The sequence below is a fragment of the Panthera pardus genome, unplaced genomic scaffold (assembly GCF_024362965.1).
Source record: "Panthera pardus isolate Hobbes unplaced genomic scaffold, ASM2436296v1 HiC_scaffold_25, whole genome shotgun sequence".
Classification (NCBI taxonomy): domain Eukaryota; kingdom Metazoa; phylum Chordata; class Mammalia; order Carnivora; family Felidae; genus Panthera; species Panthera pardus.
In genome coordinates, this window is record NW_026526821.1 from 43,612,827 (window position 1) to 43,627,360 (window position 14,534).

At 45.2% G+C, this 14,534-nt stretch overlaps 2 protein-coding genes across 4 annotated transcripts in view; both read left to right on the forward strand.

Moving 5' to 3' along the window:
* Positions 1-120: 120 nt before the first annotated feature.
* SMIM26 (small integral membrane protein 26) lies at positions 121-1,500 on the forward strand. The gene is made up of 2 exons (XM_053890462.1): positions 121-317; positions 1,168-1,500. The coding sequence occupies exons 1-2, from the start codon at positions 200-202 to the stop codon at positions 1,332-1,334; spliced, it is 285 nt and encodes a 94-aa protein (XP_053746437.1). The 5' UTR covers positions 121-199; the 3' UTR covers positions 1,335-1,500.
* Positions 1,501-13,436: 11,936 nt separating this feature from the next.
* DTD1 (D-aminoacyl-tRNA deacylase 1) overlaps positions 13,437-14,534 on the forward strand; it is a 196,013-nt gene continuing 194,915 nt past the window's right edge. For all 3 annotated transcript variants that reach the window (XR_002083772.2, XM_019462413.2, XM_019462414.2), the window contains exon 1: positions 13,437-13,597. Coding sequence is in view for 2 of the 3 variants with exons in the window: in XM_019462413.2 (XP_019317958.1) it covers positions 13,555-13,597 (43 nt within the window). In the remaining variant the exon portion in view is untranslated. The remainder of the gene's footprint in view (positions 13,598-14,534) is intronic.

Here is a 14,534-nt window from a genome sequence, read left to right on the forward strand (position 1 = left end):
TAGACCCCACAACTCAGAGTCCAATCCCCGGCGCGACTCTCGGGACTACACGCTCCAGAATGCATCGGGGCCAACGCGAGAAGCGGCCTCCCAGAGTCGACTCTCGATTGGAGGCGGTGGCGGGGGCTGTGACGCGCCGACTGGAAGGCCCGCCTCCGCTCCGAGCGTCCCGGGATCAAAGCCTTCCCCGAGTAGCGCCATGCGTCCGGACCAGGCCACGTCCTGGTACCGGCGGATGTCCGCGGTCTACGCGCTGGGCGCCTGGACCCTGCTAGGCTCCTTGATTTTTTTTGGCCGGAAAAAGAGCAAAGTACCAGGTACGGTTCTCCGGCAGCCTTCGGTGAGGCGTCCCCAGGGGGTTATATAAGCGGTTTAGCTGTGCCGCAAGCACCGGGTTTATTCTGCAAAACCAGTGGGAACGATTGCTTAGAGCCATTCGTTATAATGGAATCTACCCGGAACTACTTTTTAAGTCCTCCTGCCTACGTCTTGTTGATGGAGGCCGTTTTTACACTTAGAATTTGAAGAATCTATTTAAGGCCTCAGAGGGAATGTCAAAGACCCTGGACGATGACTTAAAGAGGTGATGCCTCGGTTACATTAGTACCCCCCCGTTGTAGTTGGCGAGCAAACACTTCAGCACCCCCGCCAGCCGAGTACTAAAACCTTCCCAGTTACTGGGCGGAAAAGGAAATCCCTGAGCCTTCAGAAATATGCTGGAAATCTACAGATATCTGTAAAACTTTCTGGTTGCCTTGGGCTGAAGGGAAGGGGGGGCGGGGCTTGCCAAACGGAATGGGGTTTCTTTTTGTGAATGAAAGCCATTTAGTGGTACATTTCAAAGGAGTTAATTGTACGATATGTTAAGTATATCTGGATAAAGCTGTTAGGTGATAACTGCTGAAGATTACATTGGTGATGACGATTATCAGTGGCCTGAGAATACTAGTGTCCATTATTGAGCATTTGAAAACATTGCAGTGTCTGTCGTGTTCATGTCATATTTATTTTTTCCTTTTACAGAAAGGAAATACGGTGTCAGAAATCTGATGGGGGTGGGGGTAGTTCTCACCTCAGTTTATTTGATTTCTGAGGCTTGACTAATAATTTTAAGGACGGATTGCTGTCTTAAAAGTTCATCATTCAGGTGTTCCATTTTTTTGAAAGGCAATGAAGTAGAGCAAAAGGATGTCGCAAGAAATGAAATGCTCGAGCCGCCGAAAGGGTTTTACGTGGAAACAATTGTCACATATAAAGAAGATTTTGTTCCAGTCACTGACAGGATCCTCAACTTTTGGAAATCATGGACTGGTGGCCCTGGACCAGAATCCTGATTAACTGCTGAAAGCTGAAAACCGGGACTGGATTCAGCATATACATTTGATGGATGCCTTAATTTCCAGTTTATGTTTGTGAAAAGTGTATCCATTTAATTTAAATTTTGCTGTGAAATATAATCACTAGTAATATGCAATAAATATTTCCTTGAAGAAAAGTAAACTCGCATATATGAGGTGTCCCTCAATACATGAATGAAAGGTTGAAGTGAAATTTCACATTGAGCTTCCATAAGCTCAGTTTTCTGAAACTAGTTCATGTAACTTTGTATTTCTTTCATGTTGCTGGAAGACACGGCTTTAGGGGTCCCTTTAAGGTTATATTCAGCAAGTCCCCACCTACATTTAGGGATTTATAGAAACCCTTTGGGTACTATTGAGTACTTGGTAAGTGTGTTATAAATTAGATTTTAGGGGCACCTGGGTCATTCAGTCAGTTAAGCATCTGACTCTTGATTTCAGCTCAAGTCATGATCTCACGGTTCTTGAGATTGTTCCCCGCATCAGGCTCTGCTGACAGTGCGAAGCCTGCTTGGGATTCTCTCTCCCTCTCTCTATGCCCCTCCCCTGCCTCTCAAAATAAATGAATAAATAAACTTGAAAAAATTAAAAATAAATCTGTTTCGTGCAGTGATACTTAACTGATAGCATCACATGCCTGGGCCCTAGCTGCAAAGGAGGCTGGGAAAGTGAATTTCTGGCTTCTGTACTAGGGATTCATGGACTTTTAAGGGAGGAAGTTCAGGGCACTTGGGTGGCTCAGTCACTTAAGCATCCAACTCTTGATATGGACTCAGGTCATGATCTTGCAGTCGTGAGATTGAGCCTCACGTTGGGCTCTGCCCTGAGCTCTCAGCCTAGAGCTTGCTTCGGATTCTCTCTCTGTCTCTCTGCCCCTTCCCCACTTATGTGCTATCGCTCTCTCTCTTGCTTGCTCTCTCTCTCTCATAATAAATAAACATTTAAAGAAATATTTTTTACAGGGGGAAGTTCTCCAGATATGCAAAGGATGTTCAAAAAATTCTGGGCAAGCAGATACCATGACAAATGTCCACTCAAGGCAGTAAGCCAGACTTTTTTTTTAAAATGTTTGTTTATTTTTGAGAGAGACAGAGTGAGCAGGGGAGGGGCAGAAAGAGAGGGAGACACAGAACCTGAAGCAAGCTCCAGGTTCTGAGCTGTTAGCACAGAGCCTGACATGGGGCCCAAATCCAGGAACTGCAAGATCATGACCTGAGCTGAAGTCGGATGCTTAACCAACTGAGCCAGCCAGGTGCCCCAGACTTTTATTGGGAAGTACCAAAATGCCAGCACTTGTATATAGATCATTTTCCCCAGAGAATTTCCTCTAGTTTCCTACCTGCAGGTAGACACCTGGCTGTAGGAATTCTGGGAGCTGGATGGGGGAGGGGCTTAGGGTATTTGGTTAGAATATATATTTCCATGTAGTCCAGTGCTCTGTCCTCTGGCTGCTACCATGAGTATCCCCAAGCAGAAACCCCACCTCTCCTGAATAAAGGGCAGGGATATTACTGGCTCTGAAGTGGTGGTGGGCACCTGGGGTCCAGCTGCTTATACAGACCCATGCATCCTTCTGTTTTCAGCCCTCCCTCTCCACCTCTACCTCCAGTGTTCTGCTGCCCCCAGTTACTGAGATCTTTCCAGTTTCTGTGAGGCTAAATATCTGGCTTCTCATCAGTGTTCTCTTTGCAGGTCTTGGCAAAGGTTCTTTGCTTGACAAAACTTAAGTTGGGCTCCTGAAACTTCTCCAAGGCCCCTCTGTGCATTTCCTTGTTAAATCCTGCTCTAGAAAGAACCCTGCTAAGTCATTTTAACTAGAACTCTCCACACTTAATACCTGATCACCTTGATATCTTATCAGGTTCCTCATCCTCCACCATCTGTCTGGTGATGCCAGAGCAGCCTAGCCTGTCTTCAGCAAGGATCCTGTTAGGTCAGCTTAACCAACCAGAACCTCCTTGTTGCTGATGTTTCCTTCTGGTAATTTCCCATCCGCTGACTCCCACTCTGCTCCTTGACTGGAAATTCCCAATTGCCCATGCTGTATTCAGAGTTGAGCCCCCTCTCTCTCCCTGCCCTGAATAAAGTCTGCCTTACTGTATTTTAACAAGGGTAATTGAATATTTTTTTCTTTAACAGCGCCAAGGATTCTGGTTCTTCCCCTCCATTATGTGGCTCCTAGTTTCATCAAAGTGGAAATTTGTGTTTACCCATGAGAAGATTTTTAGTGTCAGCTCTACTCAAAAAATTTAAAAGCTTTCATAGATAGATGATAGATAGATATATCTGCTTACATTTTCTTCTTGTTTAAAACACTTCAACCCCAACTGCTTGTGCTAAGATCATGTTTTTCCTCCACAACACTTCTCTTTTTTACATTTTTTATTTCTTTATTTTATTTTGAGAGAGAGGCAGAGTGTGAGTGGGGGGAGGGGCAGAGAGAGACGGAGACAGAATCTGAAGCAGGCTCCAGGCTCTGTGCTGTCAGCACAGAGCCCGACGCAGGGCTTGAACTCAGACTGTGAGATCATGACCTGAGCCGAAGTTGGGCGCTTAACAGACTGAGCCACCCAGGCACCCCACAACACTTCTAACCAACCAGTAAAACAGAACAAATTGTGGCTCCAAACAGCCTGGAGCCACAGTGATTTCTACAGTTTAGCCAAATTGTGGCCTAAATAGACCTTTGTGGACTAATCTAACAACTAAATATAATTTATAATGTTTCTCTGGGAAGAAGTTTTAAGAATTCCAAACATCCATGTTGCAAATGCAACTTAAATGTACGTTCAGAAGTTGGGAACTGCCTGTTGGAGAAAAGTTCGCAGGTTTGGAAACCAGCTTCCTTAAATTCAGAGGTCTGGCAGTATTGACTGAGTAACTTTTCTTTTTTTAAAAGATAGGCTTTATAGAAAGTGGGGGTTGCTTTTTGCTGCTAGTAACTGTGGCCTGACCACAGCAGCTTACATTCATAAGGGTTTGTTCTCATGGGAGCTTCCAGCAGTAGGCTGTCCAGGGCTGGTAGAAGGGATTCATGGAGTCATCTGGGGCCCAGGATCCTTCTGTCCTTCTGATTCTCCATTCATAGAAAGTGGTTTCCATCCTCTCATTCACAGGATGGCTGCTGAAGACTCCACACTCCCAGACAGGAGGGAATGGAGCGCTGCAAAGGGACATGGTAGCTGCCTGCCATCTCTTACCTGAGCATTCCTTGAGTCCCACCTGACAACTTCCGCTTACATCTCATTGGCCACCCTGAGCTGATGGGAGTTGGCGATGCACTTGTGTAACTGGGCATATTGCTCTTCTGTTGCTAAGGTAGACAGGGAGAACAGATTTGGGGTGGCAACTTGGCAATCTGCCTTGGAGTCCCCGAGGAGGCCTTTCATCTGTGTCCTTTATAAGTGTGTAACCTAGTTGTGCAGAAGAGTCGAGAGAGCAGTCCTACATGGCTATCCTTAAAGAAACCGGCCAGCCAGGTAGGTCCTCGGCTGGCATCCAGGAACTTGGATTTCCTCCGAGTTTCTACCATTCTCTGATAAAACTGGCTCCCTGTTGCTAAACTGTGCAAACAATGTGGTTCTTTGCGGAATACCTTCCTTTCCATTTGAGAATCTGGGAATTTGGTGCATGCTAGACAGAAGTGTGGTGTCTAAATGGGGTGTCTCTTGATTGGATGGGTGCCCCCAAATGTGGGACGACGATCAGGTGGAAGTCGGTGATGCTCGAGGTGAAAGAGTTCACCTGAGGCAGAACAAAGGGGATAGAAGTTTACTGAATACACTGCCAGGGAGTGGCGGGCTGGATAGCAGAGGAGAGGCTGTCTGCAACGAGACAGTGGGTTAGAGCTGTTTTTAAAGGGGGAAGAAGAGGAGATACGGCGATGTATGGAATTCTCTCTTTTCTGGTAACTGCCTACTTGTAAGTAGTCCACTGGTCATTTAGGGTCTGTGGATATTTTGAGGTGGGTCACCTGAAGGGCCTGTCTGTATTCAGCCAGGTGGTCGCTGTGGGCCCTTTCCACATTCCATTGCTCAAGCCTGTTTTCCTAAAAGCAGCCTCTACAAGAAGGTACCTACATCAACAGTCCCCAGTCAAAACTGTGGGCACGGAGTCTCTAACGAGCTTCCTGGTAAACACTTTGGAAATGTCACATGATGCCAGAGGAATCCAGCACCGGAAAACTGTACCAGAAGAAGAGTCTGGAAGCCTGGGCCTGGTTCCCTCTGGACTTTGTCCCACGTGCCTTTTTCCTTTGCAGATTTTGCTTTGTATCTTTTCACTGTAAGTCGTCATAGCCATGAGTATGACTATCTGCTGAGTCCTGGGAGTCCTGTTAGGGAATCACCAAACCTGGGGGTGGTCCTGGGGACCCTGCGCACACTACCAATGCAAAGTCCATCTAGATACGGAAGGATGGCTATTCTAAAGTTGAGGATTGTCAAAATACACTTTTCAAGGGGCACCTGGCTGGCTTATACAGTAGACCCCACAACTCTTGATTTTGGGGTTGTGAGTTCAAGCCCTACATTGGGCTTAGAGATTACTTAAAAATAAAATCATATATATATATATATATATATATATATATATATATATATATACTTTTCAAAAAGTTAAAAACATGAATCTAATATAAAACCAGATGAGCAAATATCAAAGACTTGTTCAACTACTCAATGAAAAAAACAGTAGGATGATAAAGCTAGTTCAAGGAGCATAGGGGAACAGGGATAATTTAGGCATTGGAGAAAAATGTTAGAATAAGGTTTCTGGTTAATATTCTACAGGGTGGTAAATACCTATATTTAGGGGTTTTGTTTGTTTGTTTCCTAGGCAGGAATCACTTTTATCCTCATTGGTCAAAAATCTACAAGTTGATGTGTAACCTTTTAATCATAGGTAAATGATGGGTCAAACAAAGGTGCATTCCCCTAGATAATTAAGGAACTTTTGAGTGGGCCTGTAAAAAATCTTTGAGTGGAAACTAATTCCAATTGTGTGTCGAGGGGGGAGGTTCCCCACACCAAAGCAATTCTCGGACACTAGCTGTGGGTCCTACAGTTCAACTCCACTCTGACACTATTTACTCAGAGAGAGCATCAGATCCCACAGATCAAGGGCTCCATCCTGCAAGACTGTCACTTCCCCCTCAGATGCCAGTCACAGCCTGTGGAGCACAGCTCCTTCTCACCTGTGCTTCTGCCTGTGGCAGTACACTTCCAACTCTCTCTTTGGACTTCAGACACCAGTCTCAAGTCCAGGTTGTTACCTATATTTTGACCCACCGGCTGTATATAGATCAGAGATTCCCATGACCCCCTCCTTGGGTTCCATTAATGTGCTAGAACAGCTCACAGAAACTCAGGGAAACATTTTACTGACTAGGTGAGTGGCTTAGTATGAAGGGAAGTAACTCAGGGAATGTACATTTATTCCAATCAACCATCTAATGTTTTAAATTTTTTTGTTAACGTTTATTTTTGAGACAGAGAGAGACAGAGCATGAACGGGGGAGGGGCAGAGAGAGAGGGAGACACAGAATCCGAAGCAGGCTCCAGGCTCTGAGCCATCACCCCAGAGCCGACGCGGGGCTCGAACTCATGGACCGCGAGATCTTGACCTGAGCTGAAGTCGGACGCTTAACCGACTGAGCCACCCAGGCGCCCCAACCATCTAATGTTTTAGATGGAAGCACAGGGCCAGGTGTGGGGAAAGGGAGCAGAGCTTCCATGTTCTCTCCGAGCACATGTCTCTCCAATATCCATGCATTTACCAATGTGGAAGCTTTCCGAACCCCATCCTTTTAGGGTTTTATGGAGGCTTCATTATATAGGCATGACTGATTAAATCCTGGGCCATTGTCAATGGAACCATATCTCCAGCCCCTTTACCCTCCCCAGAGGTTGGGGTGAGACTAAAAGTTCTAACCCTGTAATCACATGATTGGATCTCCTGACAACCAGGCCTCATCTTTAGGTGGAGTCCAAAAATCACCTCATTAATGTAACAAAAGACACATTTATCACTGTCATCACTTAGGAAATTCCAAGGATTTTAGGAGCTCTGTACCAGGAATAAAAGAAGACCAAATATATATTTCTTATTATAAATCACAATATCACAGATTATTAAACACATTAAAAGCACTTGCTAGGGGCACCTGGGTGGCTCAGTCGAGTGACTTCGGCTCAGGTCATGATCTCACCGTTCATGAGTTGGAACCCTGCGTTGGGCTCTCTACTGACAGCTCAGAGCCTGGAGCCCACTTTGGAATCTCTGTCTCCCTCTCTGCTCCTTCCCTGCTCACATTCTGTCTCCTTCTCTCTTGCAAATAAATAAACATTAAACAAAAAAATTTAAAAAGTACTTTCTACCTTCCTTTTGCCTGATACTCCAAGTTTAGGATAATTTTTCTTTACAGCGTCCTGACAGCACTCAGTCATTGGCAGTGTCAGGACTCAGGGGCTCAGTTTCCAGCCCTGCCTGGTAATTGCTGTCTCACCAAACACCACAGGTGAGTTGAGGGTCACATCCAAGGTAAGGAAGTAATTTGAGAGGATTTTGTGGAAGGGATCAGATAGGCAGGGCTGAGATGTAAGGGAGATGACTCATTTTCAGAAATACCAAATAAAAGCTATGCTGTCTAATTAATAATAGGTTTACAACCTATTGGAAATATGTACAACCCCCCCCCCCCCACACACCCCCCGTGGAGTCCCAAACCTTTAGACACTTCACTTCCAGGTTCTTCTTCCTGTCTCTCTTTTGTGGGCTTATTTTTGCTGGCTTTGCAATGAGCATGCGCCAAAGAACAAAGGGAGGAGGGACTGAAAGTCTCTACATCACCTCAGGGAATGTACATTTGTTCCAGTCGGACTACTTTTTGCCTTACATGCGCATAAGCAACATCTGGGTAAGGCTGTAACCTCTGTAGTACTCAGCCAATAAGGAACCAGGGGAGGGACTTGCATGCTAGGAGATAAATTGTCTGTTGTAACTGCCCGGAGTGTGCCTGTCCATCAGACACCTGCTCTTACAAGAATGTTGATTAAAGCCTCACTTCACCATGCTCTGAGTCTCCATGTCTCTCCTTTGATTGGGTTGATGGGCTTATTTCTAACAGGGTCTTTCTGGTGATAGCGTATCAGAGGGCTATCTTGCCACGTTTATGTATTTTTTCTGTCACAGATTCAGCATATGTCAAAATGAACATGAGACTCTCCTGACCTTTGTCTATTTTCAGAGAAGAAAATCATACCCAATTGTGTACTGATGGAACCAGAAATATATCTAAGTGGCAGCAGTCAAAGAAGCAACAGTTAAGGTTCTCCTAAGCCATCGAGATCCACCTACTGGGGCTGAAAAATAAGCTTTTGGGGGGACACTGTGCTCCAGAGTGCTCTAGCATGCAGAGTGTTGACTTTAAACACTCAGGGGAGCTCTGCTTTACCCTGAATTAGACTTTTATTCAAACTTTTTTTTTTTTTTTTTTTTTGAGAGAGAGAGAACGCAAGATGGGGAGAGAGGCAGAGGAACACAGAGAATCTTAAGCACTGAATTAGAGTTTTTAAGATGAATTACATGATCTATCATCATTTCCAAAATGACAGATTTGGCCCAGACAGATATGATGGATATATGTAATTGTAAAAATATGCTTAGGTTATTTGCTTCAAGATCATTTTTTTGAGATCTCCTGTATTATGTTTACTCCTCACCACAATCCAGATAAGATATTATCTTCACTTTACAGATAAGAAGACTGAGGCCAAATGAGGTTAAACCATATTTCCTAAGGTCACACAGAAAGGCGTAGAGCTGGGACAGAAAGCAAGGGTTTTCTGGCACCAAAGCTTAAGCTTTTTGCATCATACCAACCTCCTCTCATAAAGCAGAGAGGGAGCTATTGACTATAAGCTTTGAAAAGAAACACTGAAAACTTATTTTTCTAGAATCCAAATGCCAGAAAGTTCAAGTTACCGGACTGTTTTATGCTGTTGTGAGAGCCAGATCACAAATGAAAAACTACCCAGTGTTCTAAATTTATTTTTTTAATGTTTATTTGTTTTTGAGAGAGAGACACACACACAGAGTGCAAGTGGGGGAGGAGCAGAAAGAGGGGGAGACACAGAATCTGAGCAGGCTCCAGGCTCTGAGCTGTCAGCACAGAGCCTGATGTGGGGCTTGAACCCACGAACCGTGAGATCATGACCTAAGCCGAAAGTCAGATGCTTAACTGACTGAATCAACCAGGTGCCCCTTCCCTCCCCCATCAGGGTTCTATTAGAAACAGAAGTTCAGGAGCACCCAGGTGGCTCATTCAGCTAAGTGACTCTTGATCTCAGCTCAGGTCTTGATCTCAGGGTCATGAGTTTGAGCCCCGCATTGAGCCCTATGTTGGGTGTGAAGCCTACTTGAAAAAAAAGTTCAGTGAATTTAAGATAATTAGCAATTTGGCCACATATTCTATCCATTGGCTATATTACATGTTATCTAATAGAATGGTGGTTGATGATTTGGGACAAAGCAGCATCCTATATCATCAGAGAAAGGATGAAGGTGCAAAGGGGATTTTTAGTATTACGTGTATTTCTAGTGCTAAAATATGTCATATCCAGATATTACTATACACAAAAAATATCTCCCATAGCACAACTAACTCAGAAGCAGAAGCTGTCTAGTTCATTTTTCACTTATTCTTTCTTCATTTGTTCATTCACCTATTCAGGTCATGTCCATAGAGTACCTACCATAGTCACCACCCTGGAGGAAATGTAAAAGTAATTATTCTATGCACAACTCACAGGTTCTGGGATGAACAGTTACTTCTTTGTCTCCGATTTATATCAGGTTAATAACATCTTCTATTTAAAATGGCTGGAAATGGACAGTTCATTAACACAGTGTCTTCAGAAAAGTACTCCTATTTGGAATTTGTGGCAGAGACTGTTGACTTTTTCTTCCACAGGAGTATTTGTCAAAGTCTATTGCCTCTTTGAAAGGAAAGTGGGGCCACATCAGTAAGAGGGTGTGAGTGAGTGATGAGCCATTTCCTGGGCATGGGCTCCTCTTCCTGAGGCCCCTCCCACTGGAGGAGCAGGAAGGTGGGCCTGAGCCATCTGACTAGACCATTCGGATAAAGACAACTCCTAAAGAATGGTAGAACAACAAAACAAGGGATGCCTAGCTGGCTCAGTTCGTAGCATGTGCAAATCTCAGGGTTGTGAGCTCGAGCCCCACGTTGGGTGTAGAGATTACTTAACAAGAAAAAAAAATTTTTTAATATGAAATTTATTGTCAAATTGGTTTCCATACAACACCCAGTGCTCATCCCAACAGGTGCCCTCCTCAATGCCCACCACCCACCCCCCATCAACCCTCACTTTATTTTCTGTTTTTAAGAGTCTCTTATGGTTTGGCTCCCTCCCTCCCTAACTTTTTTTTTTCCTTCCCTTCCCCTCCCCCCATGGTCTTCTGTTAAGTTTCTCAGGATCCACATAAGAGTGAAAACATATGGTATCTGTCTTTCTCTGTGTGACTTATTTCACTTAGCATAACACTCTCCAGTTCCATCCACGTTGCTACAAAAGGCCATATTTCATTCTTTCCCATTGCCACGTAGTATTCCATTGTATATATAAGCCACATTTTCTTTATCCATTCCTCAGTTGATGGACATTTAGGCTCTTTCCATAATTTGGCTATTGTTGAAAGTGCTGCTATAAACATTGGGGTACAAGTGCCCCTATGCATTAGCACTCCTGTATCTCTTGGGTAAATTCCTAGCAGTGCTATTGCTGGGTCACAGGGTAGATGTATTCTTAATTTTTTGAGGCACCTCCACACTGTTTTCCAGAGCGGCTGCACCAGTTTGCATTCCCACCAAAAGTGCAAGAGGGTTCCCGTTTCTCCATATCCTCTCCAGCGTCTATAGTCTCCTGATTTGTTCATTTTAGCCACTCTGACTGGCATGAGGTGGTATCTCAGTGTGGTTTTGATTTGTATTTCCCTGATGAGGAGTGTCATTGAGCATCTTTTCATGTGCCTGTTGGCTATTTGGATGTCTTCTTTAGAGAAGTGTCTATTTATGTCTTCTGTCCATTTCTTCACTGGATTATTTGTTTTTCAGGGAGAGAGAGACTCTTAAGCAGACTCCATGCCCAGCATGACTGTGAGATTATGACCTGAGCTGATATCAAGAGTTGGATGCTTAACCAACTGAGCCACCCAGGTGCCCCTTATTAGTGTTGTTTGTAAATATTATAGAAATCAATATTTAACAATTTTTCTTAGTTGTAATTTCTAATATAGTAAATCTCCTTGGATATAAGCTAGATAAGCAAAAGCTATTTGGGGTGTTCCATAGTTTTTAGTAATGTAAAGGGGTCTTGACGTGGTTGTGCCTGGCTGGCTCAGTCGGTAGAACATGTGACTCTTGGAGTCATTGGGGGCAGAGTTTCTTAAAAAAAATTAAAAATATGGGCACCTGGGTGGCTCAGTTGGTTGCTTAATTGATTCAGCTCTGACAGTTTGTAAGTTTGAGCCCTCAGCTGAGAGACCTCTTTGGATCCTTTGTCCAGCCCCCTCCAACGCACTGGTTCTCCAGTTAATCTTTGTCAGTTTAATTGTCAGACCCAGCCAGAGACCCTAGGAGTGAGAAAAACTTAAAATCTGAAATTTGTTTACATTAAATCAGCAGAGCTTAAACATTTTACCTCAAGACCCCTTTCAAGTTTTTAAAAAATTTTTAAGTTTATTTATTTTGAAAGAGAAAAGTACAAATAGTTATTTAAATTTTACATGACAGAGTGGCCTTCATAAGAAAATGAAGACCTGAAGAAACAGTTAGACCTGTGTATTCTTATGCTATTTATTTTTTATTATTTTATTAAACATTTTTTAAAGATGTTTATTTTTTTTAAGAGAGAGAGACAGAGTCTGAGCAGGGGAGGGGCAGAGAGAGAGGGAGACACAGAATCCAAAGTAGGCTCCAGGCTCTGAGCTGTCAGCACAGAGGCCAACGAATGCTCTTCAAGCACAGGGCTGGAATCCATGAACGGTGAGATCATGACCTGAGCCAAAGTCAGACGCCCAACCGACTGAGGCACCCAGGCACCCCTTTTACGCTATTTTTGATGGAGAGTGGACATCATGGAGGAATATGACAGGCCAAGGAGTATGAGGTAAGCATAGTAAACTGGAGGAAACTTTGAAAGGCCTGTTTGTTCTTGCCATCCCTTTGTCTTTGGAAATACGAGTGCACCTCTCACCTATGGGTTTATGGCCTGTTTCAGGATAGAAGGGTGGGAGAAAGGTCAGAGTGACTTTCCTGCTTCTGCCTCTTTCTCAAGCTCCATTAAAGTATTCAATATGCCAACGTGCCATATTTTGGGATAGCCTGTTCTTAATACCCAGTAATAACTAGAAGGCACACGGAAAGGGGCTTTATTTTTATCAGTGATAATAATTTGTTAGGGTAATACTTGTACAGTCCTTTGCGGCTTTCAAATCATTTTTACACAGTCTATTTTATTTAAACCTCCTCTAACAACCCTGGATGGGGGAGCTGCTAAGTATTAGTATTAGAGAAACGAGTATTACAGGATCATGTATCTCCGCACTACCATGGCATGGTTAAGTCGAATGAATACTTACATACTGTAGTTAAATGGCTATTTTAGGCAGCAGATTCTGTTCTGTCTGGTTTCTGAGAAGCACTGAGGCAGGAAAACAAGAGAAAAGGAATTTGGGAACATCTGGACGGAAGGGTGGAAGGAGGAACACGGGATTAGGATTCAGAACAAAGCTGGGATTTAGGGATGATTGGCTCTTAGGTCGGAGATGTGAGAAACATCCGGCGCAGAAACTGCGGTTTGGGCACAACTGAGACTGGGTAGGGGGTGACAGCTGGGCGCGGGTTTCTGGGTCCCAGGGTCCGAGCTGGGCCCACCTGTGGCCTGGGCGGGACTGAGGGAGGGGCGGGGCCTATCACCAGGTGGGCGTGACCTATGCAGGCGAGGCCAACCTGTAGGTGGGCGTGGCCAACGTAGGAGGGCCGCCGCCAACCGGGTCTGACTGGGCCGTCCGGCGCGCTTCCTGGTGTCACCCCCAGAGGGCGCCGGCCACTGAGCCGCACGCAGAGTCGCGAGGCCGGAAGGAGCGCGGCGCCGCCCCACTCGCCCCAACCGCCGCCATGAAAGCCGTGGTGCAGCGCGTCACCCGGGCCAGCGTCACAGGTCAGTCGGGCGGGGCCGGGGCCGGGCCCGGGAGGAGCCACCCCTGACCCCGCTCCCGGCTGTCCCCGGCCGCCCCCGCGAGGGTTCCCCCGCGCCGTCCCCGGGGCCCTTCCAGCCGCCAGCGGCCCTGGCGAGCTCGGCCCCCGCAGCCCCAAGTCCCCGGGCCGGCTCCGGGCGTCGCCGCGGCTGCAGAGCCGTCCACGTGCCCGGCGGGCCCCGGCGCGGCCCTGGCTGCAGGGCTCCGTTTTGGGTTCACGCTAAACGCGCCTTATTATTACCGTTTTTTGTTTGTTTTGTTTTTTGTTTTTGTTTGTTTGTTTGTTTTGGTCCTGACTACCGGGTGGCAGAATTTCCGAGCATCCCCGCGGCCCGTTCTTCGGTGGAATGTTGCACAAACAACACGTAGGCAGCATTTCCGGAGCAAGGACCCCCTCCCCCTCCCCTTTATAATGTTCTATTTTAAATTTCCTATTTTTGCCCATTGTCTAAATGTCCCAATGTTTATGGAGCTTGACTGCCAATAAAATGCACAGATATGAAGAGTTGTTCTTACGGTTGAGTTGTGACAGTTATGTACACGTGACCAGCGCCCCATAAGACAGAATGTTCCCCGCGTGAGGACACCTCTCACTCGCCTAACCCTGCAGGGATGGGGTCAGAATCTAAAGAATCTTGGATGAAATGTTTCTCTTTGCCACCAGTTTCTTGTGGACCAAGCCACCCGACCATTAGTCATCGCTGGATCTACTGTAGTCTAGTTTGAACATCAGGGGTGCAGATGATTAATGTATATAAGGTAGTCGTTTTAAAAACAAACCCAGTTAAAAAGATGTTAAAAAAAATTAATGACTAATTTTAGATTGTCTTCTAGACTTCGGTTTGTTTTGTTTTGTTTTTGCAGAATTATAGTATTGTCTCAGTCCAAGTATTTCCAGAT

Excerpts from the sequence above, each read along its gene's own strand:
- SMIM26 (XM_053890462.1), top strand. The coding sequence starts at position 200 with ATGCGTCCGGACCAGGCCACGTCCTGGTACCGGCGGATGTCCGCGGTC. Across the intron at positions 318-1,167 it reads GAAAAAGAGCAAAGTACCAG|GCAATGAAGTAGAGCAAAAG; the intron begins GTACGGTTCTCC and ends TTTTTTTGAAAG.